The sequence below is a fragment of the Bos javanicus genome, chromosome 20, assembly GCF_032452875.1.
Source record: "Bos javanicus breed banteng chromosome 20, ARS-OSU_banteng_1.0, whole genome shotgun sequence".
Classification (NCBI taxonomy): domain Eukaryota; kingdom Metazoa; phylum Chordata; class Mammalia; order Artiodactyla; family Bovidae; genus Bos; species Bos javanicus.
Window position 1 is genome coordinate 34976119 of NC_083887.1, and position 12688 is coordinate 34988806.

The window sequence follows — 12688 nt, forward strand, 5'->3', positions numbered from 1 at the left end:
GGCAGGAAATGGTGATGAAAGTAGTTAACTCTTACGCTAGATAAGATAATAGAGAAGATGCAAAAGGTAGGCAGTACTGGAAAACCAGCTCCCCAACTCTACTCTCTGTTTTGCCAGCCTTGGTATGTACTAATGTTTGAAATTTGCCTATTTTTAATTAATGAATACTTATGAAGTCCCTTTGTTCTGTGCTGTGCTTAGTTGCTCAGTCATGTCTGACTCTTTGTAACCCCATGAACTGTAGCCCACCAGGGTCCTCTGTCCATGGAGGTTCTCCAGGTAAGAATACTGGAGTGGGTTGCCATGCCCTCCTCTAGGGGATCTTCCCAACCCAGGAGTCAAACTGGGGTCTCCTGCATTGCAGGCGGATTCTTTATCAGCTGAGCTACCAGGGAAACCCATGAAGTCCCCTTAAGTGTCAGCAAAATTTTTAAACATCAATAACATATTGTACCTCCTGTGTTTTTTCTCAAGGTGATCATTCAAAATCTCAACACTGGTCACACATTTGAATGACCCAGCAAAATTTAAAAAATACTGATGAAAGACAACCCCAGTGGCACAGTGGATAAGAATCCACCTGGCAATGCAGAGGACATGGGTTCAATCCCTGGTCCAGGAAGATTCCACATGTCATGGAACAACTAAGCCTGCGTGCCACAACTCCTGAGCCTGTGCTCTAGAGCCTGTGCTCTCAGCAAGAGAAGCCCGAGCACCAGAATGAAGAGTAGCCCCCTCTCGCCACAACTAGAGAAAGCCCAAGCAAAGCAACAAAGACCTAGCACAGCCAAATATAAATAAAATTTTAAAAAATACTGATGCAGGGTCCCATCCTGGATCAATTATTAGTATCAGGTGGGAGTGGGCTGCCATCAGTGTTTATTCACAGGTCCCCCAAGTCATTCTCTTATGCAACCAGTGTTTTAAAAGCAACTGTGATATCCCCCTTCTCCAGTACTTCCAAAATAGCCTGCCCTTTTCACAAGTTCTGAAGAATGTGAAAATGAGGGGAAAAAATTCTTTCTGATGGGTTGGAGCAAGTAATTCCATCTTAGAATCTATCTTGCTGACAGGTGTGCTTCTTAGATAAAGACACCATGTCCTTCTGAAAGACACTGGAAAGGCCTTAGGGAACGTACCTGGATTCTTCAAAATGACTCAGTTCACTTATAAAAAGATGTCGGTTTGTAAGTGCATTTTACGATCTGTCCATGTGGAAATACCATACAGTTCATCCTCAGAGGGCAACAGCTATGTCTGTAACTGTTTCTAGTCAGTGCAATTCTTTTACTAATTTTGAGTTTCTGCCTCTATAAGAATTATCCACAGACCTTTTTCCTCCAAATTACAGTCCCCCATGATCCCTCCCAGAGTCTCTGAAAATGCGAACCACTGGAGTTGTCTGTTGGGTTTTTGTTTTCAACACATCTCAGCCATTTAGCAGTCATGGGCTTCTCGCTTGAATATACAATTGATAAATATACTCTTGGCCAAAACGGTAGGCCCCAGGTTACGAAATGACTCTCCTTTGATTGGACTTTGGCACCCAGGAAGCCCAATTCTAAAGAAATCCTGAGCAAAAGCAAACAATAATTGTTCCCCAGTCCTTTGCAAATTAGTGTCTTCCAGGAACTGTCTGGGCATTCCACTCCGGGAGCTAGCTCGCTAGTGCAAATGTCTGCCGGCCAGAGGTTCGCCTTTGCAATATGCATTCTAGAAATAAGTCTCCTGAGAGCGGGGCCCACTCCCAGGTGAGTCACTTTTCTCTCTGTCTCTGGAATTTCCCTGCGGGCTTTGCCATTTCAGAGTCTGCTTCTATAGCAGTGAAGTAGGTAAAATTTTTCACTCACATTAAGGTATGGAACCAGAGAATCTAAACTTTGAAAAAGAAAGAGAAAAAGCTCAGGTATGTCTTTCAGAGTTTTTCCAGGAAACCTGCTGCCATTTCCAGGGATTTCTTTTAAACAAGGTATTTAAATGTTAAGGCTGAGATATTCTTCAAATACTGGACTTAAGAAACAAAGCTGGTTTTCACTAGGATATAATAAACCTGGGTTTATCAGTTTCTAGGGGGCTTCCCTGGTGGCTCAGCGGTAAAGAATCCGCCTGCAAAGCAGGAAATGCAGGTTTGATCCCTTGGTTGGGAAAATCCCCTGGAGGAGGGCATGGCAACCCACTCCAGTATCCTTGCCTGGAGAATTCCATGGACAGAGGAGCCTGGTGGTCTAGTCCACTGGGTCGCAAATGACTGCCACATATGCACACATCAGTATCTAGGGTCTGAGAAGTTTAAGCAAATAAATCTCTCCCTCACTCTGCCTCCATGTCTGCTGCTGCTGCTGCTAAGTCGCTTCAGTTGTGTCCGACTCTGTGCGGCCCCATAGACGGCAGCCCACCAGGCTCTCCCATCCCTGGGATTCTCCAGGCAAGAATATTGGAGTGGGTTGCTGTTTCCTTCTCCAATGCATGAAAGTGAAAAGTGAAAGGGAAGTCGCTCAGTCGTGTCCGACTCTTAGCCACCCCATGGACTTCAGCCCACCAGGCTCCTCCATCCATGGGATTTTCCAGGCAAGAGTACTGGAGTGGGGTGCCACTGCCTTCTCTGGCCTCCATGTCTAACACTCTCAATAATTGGCTACATCCTGCCTTTGCCTCCACACCAGGCAGAGGTTGGCCAATTTCCTTCTCTTCCTTGACATCCCAAGAGGTATCCAGAGGCATACATTTTGTCCTTAGGTTTAGGGGAGTGTTTTCTTCCATTCAGGAAGAATCACCATGGTGCAGACCTGTAAGCCAGGCTTCCAGCAAAGACACTTCTCTTCTTTTGCTCTGACCCTAATTGGGAACAGGAAGCCCGTTCCAAGCCAATCCAGAAAATAAACCAACCGAACAAGATGTGCTTATTGACCATCTATGTTGTAATTCAGAATGGTTAGAGAACACACAGTCCTGTGTCATCTGATACAGCATGATCCCACCTGGTGACAGTATTAAAATATCCCACCCTTTGACAATACAGCCTGGGGAAATCAACTACACTGTCCCTCTGCCCGATGTGACTGTGACCTGTATTCAATTTCCCTTCAGTCATATGGCTCAGTGGTGGTGTTCAGACGCTCAGTCATGTCCAACTTTTTGCCACCCCATGAACTATATAGCTCTATCCATAGGATTCTCCAGGCAAGGATACTGGAATGGGTTGCCAGTTCCTTCTCCAGGGGATCTTCCTGACCCTGGAGGGAATGAACTCAGGTCCCCTGCATTGGCAAGTGGATTCTTTACCACTGAGCCACCTGGGAAGCCCATTTGACTCTCAGGTTCACCAATCTGGGTGCTGGTGCCCATCTCAAGCACATCACTGCCTCTCTCCCAGCTGCCGTGGAGACTACAATTCTGTTTGGGGCCCATCAGACATGTGGAGCTTGCTCACACGGCTGCATCTTCCAGGAGGGGACACACAGACATGCTACACAGACCAGCCCATGCTTGGGGGGAATGCTTCACCAGGCTTTCCTTTATCCCATCACTACCTCTTCTCATATTATCTAAGAAGCATTATTTGCATTTACTAGACATCAGGTACAAAGGGGTTTGAGGAAGCCAGTTACTGAAAGTTGTTTTAGCCCTCTTGTGCTTACCCTGACCCTTTCTTAAGTTAAAAAATAATTTAAACAACCCACATTCTTAGATCATGACTCCTACTGATCAAGAATGAGAGGCCTTTGGGAAGGCTTCCATGGCTTTGAAGTTTGGATCCCGTAGGTTCTGGTCATGCCCTGCAGTTTCAGAGAGGACCAGAGAGGACCAGAAAAGTCCCTTGGCTGCCCCCCAGCTCTAAGCAGCTGCACTGGCTGGGGTTGGGCTGCAGTGACTCTCATTGCCATGCCCTCAGGAGGCTGGTAAGGCTGCCCCGTTCCGAACACTGTGCTCAGCCCTTTGATACAGGGTTGAAGTCAAACAGAGTGTTCAGACGAGTCATGGAGTGAGACACATAGTTCAGCCAAATAAATGTGTTTGCAAACAATTTTAAAATACAAATTTGATCAGAACAGAGCAGTCCTCTGGAGCCAGACTTTTCAAGCTCAAATTGAGGTGCCATTATTTACTTACTAACAATATAACTCTGGGCAACCTTTCTGAACTGTTACTCAACCTCTCCGTACCTTGGTTCCTTCATCTGTAAGATGGGGTGTGTGTGTGTGTGTGTGTGCACGTGTGCGCGTGCACACACGTGTGTGTGTGTGCTTAGTTGTTCAGTCATGTCTGACTCTGCAACCACATGGATTTTAGCCCACCAGGATCCTCTGTCCATGGGGATTTCCCAGGCAAGAATATTGGAGTAGGTTGCCATGCTCTCCTCCAGAGGATCTTCCTGACCCAGGGACCGAACTCACATCTCTTATGTCTTTTGCATTGGCAGGCAGGTTCTTTACCACTAGCACCACCAGGGAAGCCCCAGTGAAAATAGTGGTTCTTATCTAAGAAGGTTCGATGTAGACATTAAATCTCTATTCCTGTAATTGACTTACAGTATCTGTGCCCAGCATGCTATAAGAACTCAATAATTGTGAAGTGTTCCTTCAAGTAATAACCTTGGTATTCCTTTCACTTTGATATGCTTTCTGGTTTAGGAGAGGAAGGGAGGGACTTACTGCCAGTCTTCAGGGGAGAGACACTGCAGACACTTTATCTGAAGCGATTGCTATTGCAACTGGTGAACCATTGGGGATTTTCAGTGATCATTTGTTTGCAAACACAATCGTGCCTATGAGACCAGCTCATGGCACATCATCTCTTGTGAATCCCAAGGTAGACTAGAAATATTAAAAAAAGCAAAACAACAAAAAACATCATACAAGTAGAATAACAGCTCATACTGTAGGTTCCAGAGCCAGGCAGCTTGAGTTTGGGGTTTACAGTTTACTAGCTATGTGACCCTCGGCAAATTCCTTAACTTCTCTAAACCTGTTCCTAGCACCTGCATAAGGGAAACGCCAACGTGACCTGCTGGGAGAAAGCCGAGATAACAAATGCAACGTGCCCAGCAAAGTGATTACTAGACATCAGGTACAAAGGGGTTTGAGGAAGCCAGAGTATGGCTATTGTTAGTTTCTTCCTTTTCGTTTGTAAATACCAAAACGTGTACATGGTTCAAAGATCAAAAAAATAGCAAATAAACACTGAGAAGTGTTGACTTGTCATGAGGTTTGTGTTACATATAAAGTACTTAGAACACACCCTGCCTCACCTCACACCTTCCCAACAGGGACCCACCTTTTCAGCTTCCCGTGTGTCCTGCCAGTATGTCTTTATGTGGATTAAAGCATAGAGCCGACTATAATCCTACTCTCTCCCTTTCTTTCATAAAAGGTATCATATCATATACACTATCTTGTACTTTGCTTTTCTTCTCTTACATTTTGCAATATATCCTGGAAACTTTTCTACATCAGTCGAAAGGAACTTCCTCCTCTCACAAATGATTGATTTTCCATTGTAGGTATATACAGTTCAGAGAACTTGTCTTTTATTGACCAACACTTGGGTTGTTTCCAACATTGTATTATTAATATAAGCCATGTTGCAATGAATATCCTCATTCATAGAGCATTTTGAAAATGGATAATTGTACCTGAGGATTAATTCCCAGAAGTGACATTAATATATCACTGGGTCAAAAGGTTTTGCTTCGAGATTTTGCTGAAATTGCCGCACAGTCCCACAGGTGGGTATTATTTCGCACTTCTGTCAGCCGAGTATAAAAGTGCTTGTTTCTCTGAAGCTTTGCTGTAGGCCAAGTTTTGTATCTGCAGAACTCATAGGTAAAAAATAGTATCTTGAATAGAATTAATTTGCCTTTCTCTTCATCAGGCTATACATCTTTTCATATGTTTAAAGGCTATATGTATGGATTGTTTTGTTTTTCATTAACTGTATTCTTCGCCCATTTTTCAATTGAGTCCCTTAGAGATTTCTATGATGACTTTATATATTAGTCGTCCTTTATTTCTGGTATGAATAATAAACATCTTTCCCAGTTTTGTCATTCACCTTTTGGCTGTATATGTGGCATGTTTCTAGTTGGCATATTTACTTTATTCTTCATTTTTCTAACAGTTAAGAAATTCTAGACTGGGAGTTAGGAATCCAGAGAGTAGCTGGGTATGGCAGTTCTGGAGATGAATTGCCTGGGATTGAATCCCAGCTCTGCCACCAAGAAGCTTCTATGTAACCTGAGAATAATTACTCATTGTTACTGTGGCTTAGTTTATTATCTTTCAAGTATGATGATACTAGCAGAAGATACCTCATAAGGCTGATGTAAAAATTAAATGAGATAATAAATATAAAACTTAGAAGAGATTTTGACATAAACTAAGCACTCACAAAAGTTAGCAATTATCATTCAATTCATTTTCATTAAACCTAGCAATCTGGAAAAATACCCAAACACTCATTAATAGAAAATTTAGGCCTGACTATTAAACTGAAAATATCTGGGGAATTCCCCTGTAGTCCAGGGGGTAGGTCTCCGTGCTTTCACTGCAGGGGATGTGGGGTTAATCACTGGTTAGGAAACTAAGATCCCATAGACCATGCAGCACAGCCGAAAAAAAAAAAAAATATATATATATATATATATATATAAAATATCCAAAATCTCCTTGTTTGGCTGTATCCATCTGTGTTTTTAATATCCACATTTAATACAAGTTAATAGATATTTATTTATGAACTATTCTTGGCCAAGTATGGTCTTTTATTTATTCACTCATTTAATACAGGAGTTATTTTTTGACTTTGCAACATGGGCCGGGTGTTGCTTCAGGAGATATAGTGTAATACAGAGCCTGTTACTGAGGTCTCTGCCCTCAGTGGGCTTACAGTCTAGTGAGGAATATCAACAAGTAAATGGCTAGAGCAATTCAGCCAAATTCTCTGAGGCCCACAATGCTAAAGGCGACACGTTCCCTGAGCCTAACCAGTCACTTGTGCACTGGCTTCATCTGCTTCAGCCTCACTAAAAACTGCTCCTTTTTTTTTTTTTTTTTTTTTAACTGCTCCTTTAATTCTACCCCCTCTTGGACATCAACAGTATCTCTCTTTGTACCAAATCGTTCCCATCAGCTTTCAGACATGTTGTAACATTTCCTTTAAATGTTGTCTCAGTCCTCAGCCTTACTCCAGATGCACCACCCACTTCTAGTCTCATGGTGAGAAATGTCACCTAACCTATATTCTCACAATTCTCAGGTTTATATCTAGGATACAGATCTATTTCCTGAGCCCAGTCTCCAATTACTTAGTCAACATCTTTTCTTGAAAATATCACAAGCATCCCAAACCTAACATGTCCAGAACAGACTTACTGATTTCTCCACCCATCCCCACCCAGCCTGCACCACTGGTCACGGAGTCATGTTGTCTGTGTTGTGTGAGCTCAGTCACTCAATCATGCCCTACGCTTTGCAACCTCATGGACTAGATAGCCCACCAGGCTCCTCTGTCCATGGAATTTTCCAGGCAAGAATATTGAAGTGGGCTGCCATTTCCTACTCTAAGGGACCTTCCCAACCCAGGGATCGAACTTTCATCTCTTGTGTCTCCTGCATTGTCAAGTAGAGTCTTTACCTCTCTGCCACCAGGGAAGCCCTACTACCGAGTTACTAAGTCAAAACCTGGGAACCATATTTGATTCCTCTATTAGTGTCATTGCTACATGCAATGTAACTGCATGTCTGGTTGGTATTACCTTTAAAATATGCCTCAAATCTGCCCAATTCTCACTGTCTCTACTGTGACTACATTAGCCCAAATCACTATCCTTTCTGCCCTGCATCCACTCTCGTCCACTCTGCAATAGTCAATTACCCATCCAACAATCAGGGAAATCTTTTGAAAACGCAAATCTGAGTGTTGCTACTGTTCTCATATTCCTCTAAGGATTCCCATCAAGCTTAGGATCAAATGCAACCTCCTCGTCATAGGCAACAAGCCATGAGCTGCTCCTGCCTGTTCCTCCAGATGCATCTCACTCTCCTTTGTGGCCACTCTGCTCCATTTGCCGTACCTCCAACATGCCATCTCAGGCCCTTTGCACTTACTCCTTTAGCATAGAACACTCTTCTTCCAGACCCTCACATACCTTCTCTCTGAATTCATTCAGGTATCGAAACAAATAGCAGACCCTGTTCTCATCATTTTTTTCCTTTACTGTGTAACAAATCATTACAAAACAAGAGCTTAAAACAATACCAATTACTTCTTTGACTCGAATTCGGCATTGACGTGGCTCAGTTGAGTGGTTGTCGTGGATCTCTCATATGGATGCAGGCAAATGTGGTTGGGGCTGGGGTCATCATGACAATTTCACTCATGTTTGTCACTTGAGCTGGGAAGACCCAAGCAGCTGGGGGACTGGAGCAATTGATTCTCCTTAGGAATCTCTTGTGTATGTGTGTGTGTGTGGGTGTGTGTGTGTACTTTCCACATGGTGGGCTTAGGATAGCTGGCTTCATACATATTGGTAAAAGGTTTCCAGGGCCAGTGTCTTTAGATAAACCAGCAGACCTTGCATGGGCTTCTCTAACCTAGCCTTAAAAGTCATACAGGCTCACTTCCCCTGTGTTCTACTCATCAAAGGCATTGACAAAGACACCACCAGCTTCAAAAGGGGTCACATAGATCCCATCTTGATAGTCTTAACATGAAAAAATTTGTGAACGCATTTGTAAAGCACGACCATGGACAGAGGAGCCTGGCGGGCTATAGTCCATGGGGTCACAAAGAGTCAGACATGACTGAGTGACTGAGCACACACACACCCCTTCTCTGAGAGGGTTCAGTCACCACCCTCTGCAAAAAACCCCACCTCCACCCCAGCCTATGGCACTTTTTGTCCTCTTACCCTGGTTTATTTTCCTTCACAGCTCGCATCTCAACTGACACTGCATATTGCATTTTTAGGATACTCTTTTATTGTATCTCACCCACTGGAACATAGGCTCCATGATGGTCAAGATGTTATCTTGTGGCCCCAGTCACCAGGACAATTCCTGACCCAGAGCAGATCCTCCATAAATATTACTGAATGTTGGCTCATTGGGAGTACATGAGAGAAGCTCTTAACTAAGACTTGGGGAACCAGGAGATGATCTGAAATTTTCGAGTAGTGACCACAGCCGTTATATTTTTTTTTCGTCCTGATGAACCACAGGAACTAAACAAGCTGGAGGATCCATGGGTTAAGAATGCAATCCTGTGTTAGTTTATATTTCTTCACTCAAAGGAGCCACACTGTCTTATTTATTGACAAAAGGATTCCTTGCTACAGCAGGCGTTTTCTTGCCTGGGCCCACCACAAAGTGTCCTGGGTGTGAACTACTCTCCTGAGGTTTTCATTTTCTGAAGCTGGAAACCTCTCTTCATGGCAGGGAGATGCGACCAGGTGTACCTCAGTGGTTCTTCATTTACTGCATTTCTGGTCCAGATTTAGACCCCCTGCCAAGTTGATGTACATCTCTTTGATCTAGGAAATGACTTTCAAGCTGAGATTGAAACACTTGGAAGTAGGCTTTACTTGATAAACACATTTCATCTAAGAATCCAGAAAGTGCATTATAAATACTTCTCCACTCAGCCTAATAGCTCAGCAGGGTGAAAGGCAGGTGGTAGACTTTGTACAGACACAGTCTTTGTGCTACAAAAGATTGTCTGTCTAGTGAGTTAAAGGGTCTGAGGAGGGGGTACTGGGCACAAAAGGAGCTATCCAAGATTACTCACCTTCTTTCTTAATATTTATGGAGTGCTTTCATTTCAATAACACATTCCTCTTGCATAATCTGTTATTTCCTCCTAATAATTCCCTCAAGCCCTACCTTTATTTTGCCTCTAAATATCCAGGTATCTGGTGCAATGAAGGCAAAACATTCAGGTGTTCACACACTTTTCAGTAATTTTCAGTTTTGTTTAATTTGACAACATTTATATATTGGGTTGGCCAAAAAGTTCATTTGGGTGTGAACTTCATGGCTAACCTGAATATAAGCTTTAAAAATACATTCAGGCAAGAACTAGATTGCCTAATTGCTGACCTTTACATAGAGCTGCTATATTTAAAAAATAAATATATCCTTATTAACTTAATGTGTCTCTAAATGTCTAACAATCATCAGACTATTACATCCATAAACTGTGGAATAAGCTATGATTCTTTAGATTATTTCAAAGAGGATTTGAGATGGGGAGAAAAGATAGCATAAGAGAGGAAGCGAAAGTGTAGCTTTGGCTCAGTGGCAAAGAATACACTTGCCAATGCAGGAGACCAGGGTTCGATCCCTGGGTGGGAAAAATCCTCTGGAGAAGGAAATGGCAACCCACTCCAGTATTCTTGCCTGGAGAATTTCACAGACAGAGGAGCCTGGGGAGCTATAGTTCATGGGGTCACAAAAGAGCTGGACATGACTTAGCAATTAAATAGCAGCAAGAAAGAGTGGCGAGACAGAAATTCTTAACCCAGTTTTGCTACTAACTGTCAAACTTTGAATAAGCAGAATAATTTTCTGTTTTTAGGTTCCTGTCTGTAAAATATAACTAATAACACCTGTAGAATTTACCCTCAGTGGTAAAATAAAGGTTTTTTGAGAAAATAAGCTTTGGAAATGGTCTAGAAAAAGTAGCGGAAAACATAAGACACTGCTTAATCAAAAAACTTTTATTGAGTGTTATGGACTGAATTGTGTCCCTCTAAAATTTATATGTTGACAGTCTAACTCCCAGTACCTCAGAATGTGACGGTACTGGGGGGTCGTTAGGGCAGGCCCTAATCCATTATAATTGGTGTCCTTATAAGAGGAGTGACTGTGATCACACAAAGGTACCAAGGAAAGATCAAATGAAGACACAGGAAGAAGACCTTCACCTACAAAGCAAGGAGAGAGGCCTCAGAAGAATTCAACACTGCAGACACCTATACATTTCTGAGGTTTAAGCCTGTGTACTTTGTTATGGCAGTCCTAGCAAATGAAAAAATATGCTGAGCCTGACATTTAGAGGGGTGTAAGTCCTTCTGAGGCAAGAGTGGGATCTGTGAAGAACTACCCATGGGACCAGGTTGGATCATTCAGAGGATGAACTGAAATCACAGTCTAGGAGGGCAATAAAAAATCAAAGGCAAAGATCTGGTGCCCTGTTCTAAGTCCAATGTGAGTCAATTAGTGTGCACATTGTTAATGCGGGGCTACCATTAATGTGAAGGATTTTAGAGAAACTTCTATGATCAATGCCAGTGTCACGGGAGCAGGGTCCTAGTCACTGATGTGTGACATCAAGAACAGTCTTTCTGGTTGGTCCCCAGTACTGACTGCACTCTAGGCTTGCCAAACAAAGGACTGTAAGTCACTCTACAGTATTTGCAGTGAGTTTTACCTTCCATTCATAATCCCCAAGTCTGTACCATACTCTCTGAACTAGTTATTCACTGAAGCTGGTCTCAATGGCAGGTGAGAAAGATTAAGGTATCATGTTGTTCAGTCTCCCAGTTGTGTCCAAATCTTTGTGCCCCATGGATTGCAGCACACCAGGCCTCCCTGTCCCTCACCATCCCCTGAAATTTGCCCAAGTTCATGTCCATTTTATCTGTGATGCCGTCCAGCCATCTCATCCTCTGATGACCTCTTTTCCTTCTGCCCTCAATCTTTCCCAGCATCAGGGACTTTTCCAATGAGTCAGCTGTTCACATCAGATGACCAAAATACTGGAGCTTCAGCTTCAGCATCAGCCCTTCCAACAAGTATTCAGGGTTGATTTCCCTTAAGATTGACTTGTTGGGTCTCCTTTTTGTCCAAAGGACTTTCAGGAGTCTTCTCCAGCACCACAGTTTGAAGGCATCAATTCTTTGGCGCTCTGTCTTCTTTACAGTACAGCTCTCACACTGTACATGACCACTGGGAAGACCATAGCCTTGACTATATGGACCTTTGTCAGCAGAATAATGTCTCTGCTTTTCAACACACTATCTAGGTTTGTCGTAGCTTTCCTGTCAAGAAGCAATAGCCTTTGATTTCATGGCTCCAGTCACCATCTGCAGTGATTTTAGAGCCCAAGAGGAGGAAATTTGTCACAACTTCCCCCTTGTCCCCTTCTATTTGCCATGAAGTAATAGGGATGGATGCCATGATCTTAGTTTTTTCGATATTTAGTTTTAAGCTGACTCTTTCACTCTCTTCCTTCACCCTCATCAAGAGGCTCTTTAGTTCCTCTTCGCTTTCTGCCATTAGAGTGGTACCATCCACGTATCTGAGACTGTTGATGTTTCTCCCGCCTATCTTGTTTCCAGCTTGTAACTCATCCAGCCTGGCATTTCTCATGATGTGCTCAACATATAGGTTAAACAAACAGGGTGACAGCAGACAGCCCTGTTGTACTCCTTTCACAATCTTGAACCAATCAGTCGTTCCACACAGGGTTCTAACCGTTGCTTCTTGACCCACACACAGGTTTCTCAGGAGACAGGTGAGACAGTCTGGTATTCCCATCTCTTTAAGAGCTTTCCACCATTTGTTATGATCCACACAGTCAAAAACTTTAGCATAGTGGATGAAAAAGAGGTGGATGTTTTTCTGGAATTCCCTTGCTTTCTCTATGATCCAGCAAATGTTGGCAACTTGATCTCTGGTTCCTCTGCCTT

General features: G+C 43.1%; 1 protein-coding gene across 1 annotated transcript in view; it reads left to right on the forward strand.

The window, feature by feature from the left end:
• The first annotated feature begins 1562 nt into the window (after nucleotides 1–1562).
• Nucleotides 1563–12688, forward strand: part of C9 (complement C9) — a 67168-nt gene continuing 56042 nt past the window's right edge. The window contains exon 1 of the mRNA XM_061393663.1: nucleotides 1563–1751. Coding sequence (XP_061249647.1) covers nucleotides 1675–1751 — 77 coding nt within the window. The 5' untranslated portion in view covers nucleotides 1563–1674. The remainder of the gene's footprint in view (nucleotides 1752–12688) is intronic.